General features: G+C 38.9%; 1 protein-coding gene, 6 non-coding genes and 3 pseudogenes across 9 annotated transcripts in view; 6 read left to right on the forward strand and 4 right to left on the reverse strand.

The window, feature by feature from the left end:
* vps37a (VPS37A subunit of ESCRT-I) overlaps positions 1-15,453 on the forward strand; it is a 30,135-nt gene that overhangs the window by 2,627 nt on the left and 12,055 nt on the right. The window contains exon 1 of one of the 3 annotated variants that reach the window (XM_019359734.2): positions 13,982-14,194. The exons of 1 other annotated variant lie outside the window; for it this stretch is intronic. In XM_019359734.2, the coding sequence (XP_019215279.1) occupies positions 14,078-14,194 (117 nt within the window). In that variant the 5' untranslated portion in view covers positions 13,982-14,077. Of the gene's footprint in view, positions 1-13,981; positions 14,247-15,453 lie in introns of those variants that run through there. One more of the 3 variants, XM_005454774.4, reaches the window with a different exon arrangement.
* On the forward strand, positions 963-1,178 carry LOC112847245 (small nucleolar RNA U3). Its single transcript, XR_003220679.1, has one exon. It is a non-coding gene; the product is annotated as a small nucleolar RNA U3 (small nucleolar RNA).
* On the forward strand, positions 2,368-2,573 carry LOC112847229 (small nucleolar RNA U3). The gene has a single exon (XR_003220667.1). It is a non-coding gene; the product is annotated as a small nucleolar RNA U3 (small nucleolar RNA).
* Positions 5,464-5,702, reverse strand: LOC112847234 (uncharacterized; annotated as a pseudogene).
* LOC112847228 (small nucleolar RNA U3) lies at positions 7,825-8,036 on the forward strand. Its single transcript, XR_003220666.1, has one exon. It is a non-coding gene; the product is annotated as a small nucleolar RNA U3 (small nucleolar RNA).
* LOC112847233 (small nucleolar RNA U3) lies at positions 8,499-8,713 on the forward strand. Its single transcript, XR_003220670.1, has one exon. It is a non-coding gene; the product is annotated as a small nucleolar RNA U3 (small nucleolar RNA).
* On the reverse strand, positions 9,508-9,708 carry LOC112847232 (uncharacterized; annotated as a pseudogene).
* On the reverse strand, positions 10,464-10,650 carry LOC112847235 (uncharacterized; annotated as a pseudogene).
* On the forward strand, positions 12,500-12,713 carry LOC112847230 (small nucleolar RNA U3). The gene has a single exon (XR_003220668.1). It is a non-coding gene; the product is annotated as a small nucleolar RNA U3 (small nucleolar RNA).
* LOC112847231 (small nucleolar RNA U3) lies at positions 13,330-13,543 on the reverse strand. Its single transcript, XR_003220669.1, has one exon. It is a non-coding gene; the product is annotated as a small nucleolar RNA U3 (small nucleolar RNA).

Raw genomic sequence — 15,453 nt, forward strand, 5'->3', positions numbered from 1 at the left:
TTAAGAACAAATTACACAAGGAGGACAAATCCAAGGACTTCAGCATGGAGCCAGACCTGAATCCTTGCTGAGAATAAAAGAACACCTAGGTCTACTTTAGCAGACTGATTACCTGCAGGCTTTACTGAGATATTCAAATAATAGATTCAGCCCACTGAAACATGTGAAAGTATTTTTTATTGGAAGTTAAAATAACAAAAACATCTCTCAAACATGAAGTGAGAAAAGGTCTGAATCAAACCTTATTGTCCAGTCATGTGTTCGTGTATTGTACATAGAAATAGAAAAAACAAGCACATTTAAATTCCAGGTCTATAAAAACAGTTCCAGAATATGTATGTGTAAAAGATATGTAGTTATACTTTTTATGTTTAGTTACGCTTACTATACTACAGTTAAAGATTTCATATTAAACATATTCATGATGCACTCACTTCATAAACCATGAGCCAACTTTATAAGTTAAAAATATCAGTAGTCGGGGCAGCTGTGTCTCTCTGTTGTCTAATAATCTGTCTGTATGTGAAGTATCCTGCAAGTTAGCACAGTCTATTATGTACTCAGATTACTAAAGCACCTTGTGTTTTTTTGTACTTCATGTTTAAGGGACATTTACACAAACTGTCTAATTTGTCAGTGAGTGAGAGGCGGGCCTTTTGAAACTTTTCAGTTTCAATTGAATGTCACAACCATCACACTTTTGTAACTTTTATTTACACTTATTGTTCCCTAATAACTTTTTTAAAATTGATCTGTTAGTCTGGCTGTTCTCTCTTGTATGTTTGCCAACAGTATTGTTAGAGGTATCCAGTGATTGGATGTGCTACACAGTATTATTTGCATAAACACAGATGATTGGCCAAAACATGGTAACAGGCGGAGCTTATTGAATGTCAGAGAGGAACCCTGAGTGAAGAAGACTTCACAGAAAAGTAAATGCAGCTTTCACATGTTAGCACACTAAGACTATACTTTCAGGGATCATTTCTATAGTTTTTAACTTGAGAAATGTGTTTCTAAAGTGTTTGGTCTCGCTAACCACGATGAAGAGTTGTGATATTCCTTTCTGAGCGTGAGGCGGATAGAGAATAATGATTTGGTTCATATGTTCTTTATCATTGATGACCGCTCTTTACTTCCTTGTGGAGTAATGAGGAAGGGAATATGATCAGAGTGGTTACCAAAGCTGTTTAAATGAAACTGAATGATAGATTTATACACTGTTTTAGTAGTGTCATGCAGTGTTAACACATTGTCCCACAGAGATGGCAATCTAAGCCTTTCCTTAATGTCATTTCTCAGTGGCACTTCTGTGAAATAGCCTTGCACAGTTCAAAACCGGTGATACTTCTTATACCAAATTATTAATGATCAACATGTTTTTCACATCTTTAGTGGCTTTACCACATAGGTCTTCTGGATTTAAATGTCTGCTACTTTGTATGTGGGCTGAGTAGGCCCCAGTAAGCTTTGTAAAAGATCTTTCAACTACGGTGGCATCAAGTGTGATTGAATGTTGCTAATTATGCTGATGGAAAATGAAGATGAACAAGAGAAAAATCAAATGTCTATATTTTCATGTTTAGCATATTTCGGGGCTCAGTTAGTGTCTTTTTGGGCAGTTTACCTCTTCAGCCTTGGAAACGCTGCAAGTATACATAGGTAGGCTAACCTATAAATATGAGGGTATATGACTTATCATTCCTTCCAGTCTAAAGGATCGTGTGTCCTTGGAACAGATGCAGCTGTGGGGTATTTTTTGACCTCCAAAGCTGCATCAGCAAACTGTCCTTTGCTTCTGCTGCTGGTGTTGATGACTTTTAACCTTTCAAGGAATTTATGCTGTTGTCTGTTTTGTTCTGCACTCTGTTAATCAAACCTTTAAGCAGCAACTAAGCCACCTGTTGAAACTGGTGCAAAGCGCACCAAAACCTATATTACTTATTGTCATGTAACACAGGTGTTTCAAACAACACTTTGTAGCAGTGTTTCAAAACATCTGCTCAACACGCTGTTAAAACATAAATATCAAGAGTCCCATCGCTAGCCATCATACGCACTAGAGGTAGTTCTCAGGCATGTCTCAGTGTTATGGAGTAAGAGGATTGACCAACATTGGTATTCTCTCTCCTCTGCGTCTAGTGTGTTGCTCTGGTTTCATCAAACAGCAGACTTACGCAGCTCCTCTAATGCGCACACACTTTGCTTCTCTGTCTCCTTTCATCCTCTGTGTTTATGTTCTTTGCATAAACACAGATGATTGGACAAGACATGGCAACTGCACAAGGTTATTGAATAGCAGAGAAGAACCCTGAGTGATGAAGACTTTACTGAAAACCACATGCAGTTTCAACATGTGAGCACACTAAGACTATACTTTCAGGGATCATTTCTATAGTTTCTGACTTGAGAAATGTGTTTCTAAAGTGGGTGGTCTCGCTAACCACGATGATGAATCACGATGTTTTCTTCTGAGCATGAAGCTGGTAGAGAGCAATGATTCATTTCGTTCTCTCTATCATTGGTGATTGTTCTTTGCTGATCATTGAGGAAGGAAACATAATCAGAGTGGTTACAATAGTGTTTAAAAGTAGTAAAGTGTGGTTTAATTATTTTCCTGGATGCTTGTGTTTAAAGTTTCTGTTACAGAAACCATTACCTTAGCAAAAAATCATCTTGGTTGTTGCACTAAAATCTTAAAAGAGGACTGAGGACTGTCTGAGTGTCAGGTTAGTAAACTGGAAAGATAAAAAGTTATTCATCTTTAAATGTTATCCAGGTGCTTTTACACAGTCTTACTTCTTAATGAGTCAGAGACATGAACCTGTCATACTCTCTTACATGTTTGTACAGTGTTTTTTACATAGACAGGAGGAACATGAAGCTGATAGACAGTTTTATTTCATGTGTTGTCTGTTATTGACAATCAGAGTGGTTACGCAGCCATGCCAAGAGTAAAATTAGATTCACTTCTTTAGATTGAATATTTTGCTTTTGAGTGTCTAGGGTGCTACCCTCTGCCTCACCTCAAGGTGGTGACAAAGTTCACATTTTACATGGAATAGCGTTACTAAATTTCAAAGTGCAACTATGGCCATTGTGATTTGAACAAACAATTACCTGGACATTATGACAAGAAGGATAGTCTCAAGTGAACATGTTAGATGATTATTTGGAAAATCTGTGATTAGGTTGACCTTAAAAAGAACAAAATGTGCACTGTGTCACCTTAAGGGCAGAGCTTAGCAACCTAGAAACCTACAGACTAGAAGTTTTTAAGATGTTTAACATGTTACAGAAAAGTGTATTTATGGATAAGTGAAGTTTCCAAAAGATTTTAAACCATCTTTAACTGAAACGTTTCATCTTTGCCAGCCTCCTTTCAAGATCATAAAAATTATAGTTATTAAATCTACTGCCTCTTATTTCAATCAGAATCAGAATACTTTAATAATCTCTAAGGAAATTGTGTATTTACTTGGGGATATATATTCAGATTCCTTTAAACAGTTTGGGTAACCACTCACAAAAGAATATATATTTTTTATATTCCAGAGAACAAGGCTTTTTTGGAACTCCAATTATCCATCCATTCTCTTCCGTTTATAAATATTAGCTGGGATAATATAAATATTATCCCAGCTGTCAGGTTACCAGTCTGTCATAGAGCTAGCACAGAGAGACAGACAACCATTCTCACTCAAATTCAAACCTATGGGCAATTTAGAATAGCCAGTTAACCTTACCCCAATATCTGGATGTCTTTGGACTGTGGGAGGAAGCCAGAGTACCCAGGGAGAACATGCAACTCCACACAGAAAGATCCTCCAGATGGTGGAGTCAACCTCAGGACCTTCTTCCTGTTAGACTATAGTGTTAACTACCGTGCTAGCCACCGTGCAACCATGCTACAATTCTAATGTAATGTATTTCTGAAGCAGAGAATCCATATAAGTGGACTGTAGAAAAAATTGAGAGTTAAGTTATTAGTGAAAAGCATAAGTTATCATAGTGATGTAGCCAGGTAAAAAGAGAGCCACCTCCATTGCATGGGAGGATGTTAATGAACATCATTATTGTTTTGTTCACTCATTAGGTGGTTGTTTTGCAGCAGAGGTAAAACCTGTGAGAGAAAAGTCATCTTGCAAATGTCTTGTTAGATTTTCTGGGATTGTTTGTGATTTGACGAATGCATTTCTTTAGTGTGCGGTGAAATGTAATGATGAACTGTGATGATTCTTTCCAGGCAGTAAATGGTAAATGGCTTCTTTTAAAGCTGTACTTAATGGAAATCATTTCTGATTTGAGATCTGTGTTTCAAAATTGTATGGTCTTGCAATCCACAACAATGAGTTGTGGTTCTTTTCTGAGTGTGTGTGAAGCACAGGGAGTAATGATTTGCTTAATATGTTCTTGGTGATTAATTGCTGATCAATGCTTCCCTGTGACTCAGTGAAGATGTGAATTTGATCAGAGGGGAAGTGCTGTTTAAAATTAAAAGGCTTGTTTGTTGTTTTGGGGTCCCCCCCCCGGGTGATTTCTGGTTTTAAATGGTCAAATAAAGATCAGTGCTAAGCAGAAATTATCTAATAAACTATTAACTGAGACCAAGCTTGAGGTGACCTGGGTCCAGATAAATGGCAGAATTTGTATGGATGCGAAAAGAATCAACCTTTGGGATTTATTTACCTGGATGATTGAGCATGCATCACGAGAATGGCTGTTGCTATGGTAAATATGTTACTAGAGAAGCAATTTGCTTTTGAGAGAAAAAAGCAAAAAACTGTGTATGGCAAGGGTGATGTTAACATAATGTTGTGGTAGGAGGAGTCGTTAATTGTGAAGTCTTTTGAAAACCAATTCATGGAAATATATATTGGGAAGGAAGAATGTTGAAAAAGACTTTCTGAAAAAACTAGTAAAGAAAATCTAATTTGGTTCAATAAGTCTTTACTCTTATTTTTAACTTCTTTTTTATGCCAAGCAATAATACATAATACGTAATTATCGCCTTTACTTCTGAACCATGAGTGAAAAAGTCATTGCTGTTAATAAGGTGTGGATTAATGATAATGGCAAAGCCTCTGAAACTGCTTTTAAAATGTGTTTTGTTTTAGTGATTAGAGTTAAGCACCAAACCAACAAACATCTGTAGGTTTCTACCTCTTGGCTCTGATGACACAGTCCACATTTTACATGCGATACAAGTGGCCACTAGATGTCTCTACCTGCTTGGACAACATTTAGTCCAAGTTTAAGAAATTCTTCCTCAACAGACTCATCTCTGTCACTCAGTAAAAAAAGAAAACTTGTGTAAAGCCCCAAAAGACCCCCCCCCCCCCAAGTTTTAATACAAGCACTGAATTCTATTTACACATGAACTAACTTGCATGGGATGATTGTACCTGTGTTTTTAGTGCTCTAACCTTAGCTTGGTGAAACATATTTAAAGCGGTTCCTGTAAACACTCAGGTCATATTCCCTTTGTCAAAGCTCTGAAAAGAAATAACGAACATTCATCAATGACAGAAAACACATGACAAAATCATGGTTGTCTGTTGGTTTTATGCTTAAAAGGGAACATCGCAACTCATTATCGTGGTCAGCGAGACCATACACTCTAGAAATATGGATTTAACTCCATATAGAAACACATTTCCCAAGTCAGGAACTATAGAAATTACCCCTGAAAGTGTAGTCATAGCTAAGCAACGTCCAGAAAGAGCTAGTGATTCCCAGGACAGTCACTCTCACTAATGGTTTGCCTCAGCTTTCAAAACTGGTCAAACATTAACATTAGCTCAGATAATGAGACGTAAATGCAGTTTGAAATTTGATTCTATGCATGTTGTATGCTGTTCTATGTAAAATGTGTCTTTTGTCAGCACCTCGAGGTGTGGCAGAGGTTGGCACCCTAGACACTCAAAAGTAAAATATCCAATCTAAAGAAGTGAATCTAATTTTACGTTTTGCATGGTTCTGTAACCATACATACAGCATTTTGCAGTTACAGATACCATTCTCCAAACCTGAAGGCAATGCGTTACATGAGGTGCTATCATCATTGTTCCACAGAGTGAGACTGTCAATGTAAAGTTCAATGCACTTACTGAAATTAAAAACCAAGATCTGCACATACACAAGTGCAAGGGAGCATAATGTGTGATCTAAAAATAGCAGCCAGAGGTGTACGAGAAGAATACCTTAATTCAATTCAATACTTTATTGTCCCACAAGGGGAAATTATTATAGCAGCAAGGGCAACAATAAGAATAAACAAAACAATAATAAAAAGCCACAAGACAGTTATTTGCCGTTAAGGAGACGGGTTGCAGTAAGAATAAAAGAAACCTCAAGTCTTTTGGTCTTCCTCACAGGTACTCTAAAACAACAGCCAGAGGGCAACAAGTCAAACTCACTGTGAAGTGGATGGTTAAAACAATTAACAATAGAATGAGTCTTCCTCAGTACTCTCTCTCTTGGCTCTTGACAGAGGCGGTCGCACTTTCTCCCTCTCCCTCTCCCTTATCTTTCCTGCTTGGCTTCTCATGTCTTTTGTATAGTCTTGCTTATTCTCTAACCCTAAGAGAGTCTCCCAGACTTGTTCTCTAAAAACCTAAAGAAGAATTATGGATTTGATCAATTGGTCCCTTAACGAAACTGACAGAGTCCTGGGCTTGGGAGAGTCCGATTGTCCTGCGGAGACGTTTGCTGCCGGATACTCCATGGTCAGTTGCGTCGCGTGTCTGGCGACACCCTCAATGGAAGACATTGAATGACATCTACCAATTTGGAACCACGATAACAGAGTTCTGGCTGATTGGAGCTGGCTCGGACCTGGCTTATCGAAGAACAAGAAGCGGCTACAGCTGTTCAAAATCCCACAAGGCTGGCCGACATGATAGACGATAGGCAGGGCCGTGAGCACTCAGACTGTGTTTATTGAACGCAATATGGATAAGATCTTGGAGAAGAACAACGGGAATTGAGAGACCTGGTGACCAGTGATGGACATTAGACCAACTGGAAGCAGTTTGTTCGCACTAACCAAAACATCTACCATCTTCATCTCATGCGGCCCCCCTGGCGCCAGCTGAATGCTCAAGGCAAAAGCTGACGGGAATAACAAAAATTCTCCGTTAGATAACAAGACTGTGTTGTGACTTTCTTCCCCCTCACTCAAGGCCACCCGCGTTGACCGAAGATTGTTGACTTTTGCCCAACCGAGTGAAGGGACACTTTCTCTCGGCTAAACACGGAACACACATACATACACACATACGCACGTACAGTGACACAGACCTACACTCACCCCCCCACCCCCTCCAAATGCCTTCAAAGCTTATGTCTTCGATGTTGTGAGATGTGATGATTCATGTGCTATGTGCTGAGGTGGGTTTTTTTTCTGTTCTCAAACTGATCTCCCTGTTGGAGCTCAGTCTGGGGGGAGTTCTTTCTTCTTCTCGTCTTTCCTCATGTTGTGCAGTTTCCATTGTTTCGGTTCGGGTCGCTGCTCATGTGGTCAACCGGCCAGTGCTACCTAGCCTGACCTGTATGTATGGTTACAAAACCATCCAAAAAGTAAAATTACATTCAGTTTTTAGACTGGATATTTTACTTTTGATTGTCTAGGGTGCCAACCTCCGCCACACCTTGAGGTGCTGACAAAGGACACATTTTACATAGAACAGCGGTTACCAAATCTAAAACTGCATTTACGTCTGAGCTAATGTTCATGTTTGACCAGTTTTGACAGCTGAGGCAAACCATGAGTGAGAGTGACTGTCCTGGGAATCACTAGCTCTTTCTGGACGTTGCTTAATTAAGACTATACTTTCAGGGATCATTTCTATAGTTTCTGACTTGAGAAATGTGTTTCTAGAGTGTATGGTCTCGCTAACCACGATGATGAGTTGTGATGTTTCCTTTTGAGCATGAAGCTGATGGGATAGTGCTGTGCTGCACATGTTCTGTCGTTGATGATTGCTTATTGCTCTACTGTGGAGCAGTGAGGAAGGGAATATGATCAGAGTGGTTCTAAAAGACTTAAACCGAGTCTTCTTTTTTTTGTCTAGTGATTGCTTCCACATATGTAATTACGGGCTTTGGTCATGATTTAAGATGGTGTGATGTTTAATGCCCGTGTGAACAACTGCATCTGTAATGTGCACTATTTACGATTTCTGGTCATTTCCAAATTTTAACTTTCTGGGAAACAATCACAGTAATGGCAGCGACAGGTTTTGGATTGAGTAAATGGTATTATATTTAACTGCTTTTACCAAGCATCAACGCTCTCAATACTGGATTTAAATGTTGCGTAATCATCTTTAACAGCAGAGTTATCTGCGCTAATGTTACTGTAGTTACGTACAACAGTAATAGTTCATTAACTTCTCATTAACCCAAGACTTTGGCCATGTTTGACAGCTGAGGCAAACCATTAGTGAGAGTGACTGTCCTGGGAATCACTAGCTCTTTCTGGACATTGCTTGGCTAAGACTATACTTTCAGGGATTGTTTCTATAATTTCTGATTTGAGAAATGTGTTTCTAGAGTGTGTGGTCTCGCCAACCACGATGATTAGTTGTGGTATTCCTTTTTGAGCCTAAAACTGGCACACAACCATGATTTTGTCATGTGTTTTCTGTCCTTGATGACTGTTCATTGCTTCTTTTTGGAGCTTTGATAAAGGGAATATAATCTGAGTGGTTGTAGGAAATACTTTTAAGTATGTTTCACCAAGCTGGTGTTATAGCACTAAAAGCACAGGTACAATCATCCCATGCAAGTTAGTTCATGTGTAAATAGAATTCAGTGGTTGCATTAAAAACTTGGGGGGGAAGGTTCTTTTGGGGCTTTACACAAGTTTTCTTTTTTTAGTGAGTGACAGAGACAAGTCTGTTGAGGAAGAATTTCTTGAACTTGGACTAAATGTTGTCAGTCTACCACCTCTTCAAGCAGGTAGAGACATCTAGTGGCCACTTGTATTATTGGTCTCAGCTAATAGTTTGTTGAAATAAAAACCAAGATTTGCAGATACACAAGTGCAAGGGAGCATAATGTGTGATCTATAAATAGCAGCCAGAGGTGTACAAGAAGAAGACCTTAAATGTGAGATTGGCCAAATTTTGATCAAGTAATGCTCTTTGTTTTAATCCCACCTGATAGGCGGACGAATGGACTTGCGTGTTAACACTAATGGTGGAGTTGTTGACTGGGAATGGTATTCTGTACTCCACATCCTTCTGGATCTCTGCAAGTCTGTGAAAGAACAGGACCACAAATATGAATATTTATGAACATCCGACAAAAGATGAAAAACAAATTGTCCACCTATACTCAGGGTTTATTTCTGCTAGTTTGGAAAGAAAATGATAGAGTGAATGTTGTTTTATCCAGTAACTTTTGCAGATGAGAAGTATGAATAACTGTCTTTCCTGGTACAAGACATATGCAAGTGTAGATTAACAGTTAAACACTATTCTGATTTTCAACTGTAGTAAAACCACTCAGTGCATATTCTCTTCATCAATGTTCTGAACAATCATCAATGACAGAAAACACACAACAGAACGATGTCGTCTGTCAGCTTCATGCTCAAAAGGGAATATTATAACTCATCATCGTGGTCAGCGAGACCATACACTCTAGAAACACATTTCTCAAGTCAGAAACTATAGAAATGATCCCTGAAAGTATAGCCTTAACAAAGCTGAGGATGGAAACAGCAAGTCACTCTCAGTACAATTATTCTCACTCAGGGTGTTGATCTTTTAGAGGCCCTATTATGAGTAACACGTTTAGGATTTACATGAAACGTACAAAAATTGTTGTATAAAAATATTTTCAATATAAAAAGAATGTTGCAAATGCTACACTGTGACAGACTTGCAAGGCTGGTGTCTTACAGCGACTGTAAGAGGTAAAACAACCTTCAGTTATTGCATCCATTCAAGGCAATGTAAACTTTTTTCTTTCCTTTTCGGTGAGTCTACATGAACCTTGTATGTTCAAAAATAAGCCCAGTCTATTTTCTCTAGTGACTGCTAAATTAAGCCTTTTCTGGCAGCCAGGTTGACTTGACTGCCTCTTGTCAAATATCTACTTTACGGGCAATATGTCAGTAAAGTTTGATTTCAACTTCTCCAGGAAATCTATGTCCTAATTGACATTGTAACCAGAAGCTCCTTTTATTCCTACACATGTGTATGCCTTCTATAGTAATATAATAAATGTGTGTTAAAAAATAATTATGCTATAGTACATAATATTTTCCAAAGCACAAATTGTTTTTTAACAACTGTGACATTTAGAAAATATCTTTGTGTCCCTCAGAACAAATATTGCTTATATGATTTTCTTTCCACTAAGCAATTTATCTAAACTACATCTAAGCCAGCATCAGTACAGTCATAGATAAAAGCAGTCAAGCCAATATTTACATTTTTTGTGTTCATGCAACCATTCAGACCGTATTCCTTTCATCAATGCACCACAAGGAACCAAAGAGCAATCATCAGTGACAAGCTGATTGTTCTATCTATTTCATGCTTGGAAGGAAGTATCACAAGTCATCGTCGTGGTTAGTGAGACCATACACTTTAGAAATACATTTCTCAAATCAGAAACTATAGGAAGTATAATCATAACTTCCACGAGTTTTAGTATAGTGTGTCAACCAATCATGAATGTTCTAAAAAATGATCAAGCAAACTTCATTCTGAGAAATTATTTTTTAGATAAAAGTCACCAGATGTTGGGGGTAACATATGGTTACGCTGTAACCTTGGTTCTCTGAGCGAGAGACTATCTCTCCACCCTGTATATATGGAATATGTAACGGAGTGGAGAGAGATAGTCTCAATATGATAGAGAACAGCTAGATTTTAAGCAAAGAGAACAGAATAGAAATAAAATTCTCAGCCAGACAGGACTACGACTCATGAGGATGACTCAATTTGATTGCCGCACCACACACTTTAAAAAAATATCTCAAATCTATCAAATAAATAAGTAAATAAATTTTAGTGGCACGTTTCTTAACTATTTCTTAGGGCTGGGCGATATATCAAAAATTTATCGTTACCGAAATTTATGACTCTTATCGACGTCATTTTGCCCATGTCGGTAAATTCGGTATTTAAAAAAAAAAGAAAAGGCATGTGCAGGTTGGCGATGTTCATGTCCCTTTAAGACGCTGTGCTACGTTACAGACTTGACGGGGTGGAGTCACATGACTCTACTACCTGTCAGTGTTGCCAACTTAGCGACTTTGTCGCTATATTTACCGAGTTTTCAGACCCCCTTAGCGACTTTTTTTTTCTAAAAAGCGACTAGCGACAAATCTGGCGACTTTTTCTGGTGTTATTGGAGATTTATTTATGACGACTTTTTGACGTGAAAGTGGGTATCGCTTTTACTCTCAACAAGCAGCGGGTGCTGCCGCACCTCGCCCGTACCAAAGCGCTCACAGGCGGAGGATAGTCCTCCCCCAGCTGCTATCAGGGCAGACGATGTTCACACCTATGCGTCCGAACTGCAAATGAATCGCGCATGAGCGAAGCCGCCGCTCCCGCACTGACTGTAACACAGTCAGTTCTTCTTTTACTGTTATGCTGTTTTGTGGATCACGAGGTTTAAAACTACTTATAAACACACACACAAAGTAACTCCACCAGAGTGCCTATTTCGGGTCTTTTTTGCCGGTCCAAGCCCGGATAAAGGAGCAGGGTTGGAATTCTGACTTTAAAAAAAACAATAATTGCTAAAATAAATTTAATTTGTAGTTCTAAATAAATTCTAAATGCATTTAGGACGTTTTTTACTCACTTTATGTCTCTTCCACAATGTTATGTCTCTCTCCAACAACGTAGGTTACAATTATATTAGCATGACCAATTATGCAAATTAGGCGATGATGTCATTTAGCGACTTCTGGCGACTTTTAGGACAGCCAATAGCGATTTTCCTTACTGAGGAGTTGGCAACACTGCTACCTGTAACAAGACGAGACACGGGTGAACAAATGGAGGATGATTTAAATGTTGAAGCAGCAGCGACAGAGGTAGAGCTGGTGGAGGAGGAAGAGGAGACGCTTGTTAACAAAAAAAATGCATCATCAATCGTTTGACAACATTTTGGATTCAACAAGGATGATATTGATCAAAAAATTGTTAAATGTAAACTCTGCAAAAAGACTGTTGCGTCAAGTCAAGGTAACACAACCAACCTCTTCCACCACCTGCAGCACAACCATGTGATTCGTTTGTTTCAACGTTTGTTTTTTTGGCACTTGGGGTGGTTATCGTCCATTTATCGTTATCGAGGTTAACTGCTCGATTTATCGTGATATTGATTTTAGGCCATATCGCCCAGCCCTACTATTTCTTAAAATAAGGAAGAAAAGCACTGGTATCTTTGGATGAGCCACTGAAGTAACCGTGAGTAAGAATGATGCTACCATGAATGAGATGCAGTTTTAACCCTCCTGTCACCTAAGACTATACTTTCAGGGATCATTTCTATAGTTTCTGACTTGAGAAATGTGTTTCTAGAGTGTATGGTCTCGCTGACCACGATGATGAGTTGTGATGTTCCCTTTTGAGCATGAAGCTGATGGAGTAGTGCTGTGCTGCACATGTTCTCTGTCATTGATGATTGCTTATTGCTCTACAGTAGAGCAGTGAGGAGGGAAACATGATCAGAGTGGCTCTAGAAGAGTTAAATAATAGGTCTTTTTTTTGTCTACTGATTGTTTCCACACACGTTTGGGCTTTAGTCACAATTTAATGGCTGTGTGAAAAACTGCTAAAGTGTGAGGAAAGTAGCAATTTCACCATTGGTGAAATGATCCTTGAAAGTATAGCCTTAGAAAAACGGCGGGCAGAAAGAGTTAGTGATTCCCAGGACTACTCTCACTCATAGTTTGCCTCAGCTGTTAAACATGGCCAAAGTGTTGAGTTAATGAGAAGTTAATGAACTATCACTGTTGTACGTAACTACAGTAACATTAGCTCAGATAAAGCTGCTTTTAAAGATGATTACATAACATTTAAATCCAGTTTTGAGAGCCTTGTTGCTCTGTAAAAGTAGTTAAACATAATACCATTTACTCAATCCAAAATCTGGAGCTGCCATTACTGTGATTGTTTTCCAGAAAGATAAAATTTGAAAATGACAAAAAAACGTAAATAGTGCACATTTCAGATGCAGTTGTTCACATGGCCATTAAATGTCACACCACCTTAAATCGTGACCAAAGCCCATAATTACATATGTGGAAGTATTCACCAGACAAAGAAAGACTTATTTTTCAAGTGTTCTAGAGCCACTCTGATCATACTCCCTTCCTCACTGCTCTACAGTAAACCAATAAGCAATCATCAATGACAGAGAACACATGCAGCACAGCACTATCCCATCACCTTCATGCTCAAAAGGGAATATCACAACTCGTCATCGTGGTTAGCGAGACCATACACTCTAGAAACACATTTCTCAAGTCAGAAACTATAAAAATGATCCCTGAAAGTATAGTCTTAATTAAGCAACGTCCAGAAAGAGCTAGTGATTCCCAGGACAGTCACTCTCACTCATGGTTTGCCTCAGCTGTCAAAACTGGTCAAACATGAACATTAGCTCAGACGTAAATGCAGTTTTAGATTTGGTAACCGCTGTTCAAGTAAGTATACATCCATGTTCACAGTACAGTTAGTGGACATACTGTGTTGCTCAGTAATATTACTCTTTGTGCGGCCATGGGTTCGGAGGGGCTTGTCCACCGGCATGCTGTCCTTGGGTCTCACAACATCCAACGTCTCCTCACCTTCCTAGAGGAGCTAAAAGACATCCTCCTGGGCCCGCACATCACCTTTATGTGATCATTTGGGACAATGTCCGCTTCCACAGAACAAACCAAATCAGAGAGTGCTTCACCACCAACAGTGACCACTTTTTAAACGTCCGTCTGCCACCCTACTCCCCTTTCCTGAACCCTATAGAGGAGTTCTTCTCATCGTGGAGATGGAAGGTTTATGACAGACAACCATACACAAGAGAGAACCTCCTAAGGGCAATGGAGCTGGCCTGTGTTGACATCCCAGCGGAGGCCTTCCAAGGATGGATTCGCCATTCCGGGGCGTTTTTCCCGCGGTGCCTGGCGAGAGACAATATAGCCTGCGATGTGGATGAGGTGATGTGGCCCGATGCAGCTCAGCGACATGATGCCGCACAGTGATTGTAGTGTGAATAAAGTAAATGAAAAAACTTTACACCCTGATCATGTTTTCAAGAGTACTGTTGTGTGCAATAGATTCTGTTTTTGCATTGAGTTGTGTTACAGTAGTGTACGTACATGCAGGATTTTCTATAGATTTATACTCTTCATATGAAACTCACAAATCTAAATGTCTAATCCTCTGCAGAGATCTACGACGATCCATTACTGTATAGTTTCAAAAAATATGCATTGGCAGTTATGAAACAAAGAACCTTCTCACAAATTGAGCATTGTGTTTTCAATTGTTTTGCTGTAGTGTGTAATGATGTGTATAGTGTTTACATTTTTGAAAGCTTTGAGCTGCTCTTTTGGTGTGAAAGTTTGAGTTTTGCAGTGGGAAGGTGTGGTTGTGTTTATGTAGCTTTAGAAAAGGGTGTTGTGTTTAGACATTGGGGAACATGGTGGGAACGTTTGTGAAATGTGTTTTAGCATTTGAGAAAAACTGTAACATTAGATAATGAGACGATTTCTAAAAGATCAACACCCTGAGTGAGAATAATTGTACTGAGAATGACTTGTTGTTTCCATCCTCATGCTTTCAAGGATCATTTCTATGATTTTTGATTTGATGTGTTTGTGGAGCGTATGGTCTTGCAAACCATCATGGTTTGTTATGATATTCCCATTCGAGTACGAAGCTAATAAACAGTCATGATTATTCAGTGCTTCTTTACAGAACTGAAGCAAGTGTGATCTGAGTTGTTTTAAGAAAGCTGAAGAGGAAAACCTTGCGTAACTGTTTTTCCAGACACTTGCTCTTTACTAATACTTGAGAAGTCATGTTTGACTTCTGAGTTATTTAAATCTCTCACCTCTCACCCACAAAAGTAACTGGATAAGACAGGCATTGAATCTATATTTTTGCAGAAACTTTTAGCCTTCAAAGTCTAAAATGCTTTACATGTTCTATTGGGCCTTTGTTGAAAGTGTGTTGAATTTCTGTACTGTTTGTTTGGAAATGCCTCTGAGGGACAGAAAAAGGCAATTAGAAAGACAGTAACGATAGCAAGTAAGTTGCTGGGAATTGCATTACCAAGCCTAGAAAGCATTTACAGGGACTGTGTATGAAGTAAAGCAAATTAATATTGTGAGTGAACCATCCACTTGTCCCCTTTAAACTGATACCATCTCCATGGCTTTATCATCCCCTTTAGTTGACAAAAAAACAGGTC

The sequence above is a fragment of the Oreochromis niloticus genome, linkage group LG6 (assembly GCF_001858045.2).
Source record: "Oreochromis niloticus isolate F11D_XX linkage group LG6, O_niloticus_UMD_NMBU, whole genome shotgun sequence".
Lineage (NCBI taxonomy): Eukaryota > Metazoa > Chordata > Actinopteri > Cichliformes > Cichlidae > Oreochromis > Oreochromis niloticus.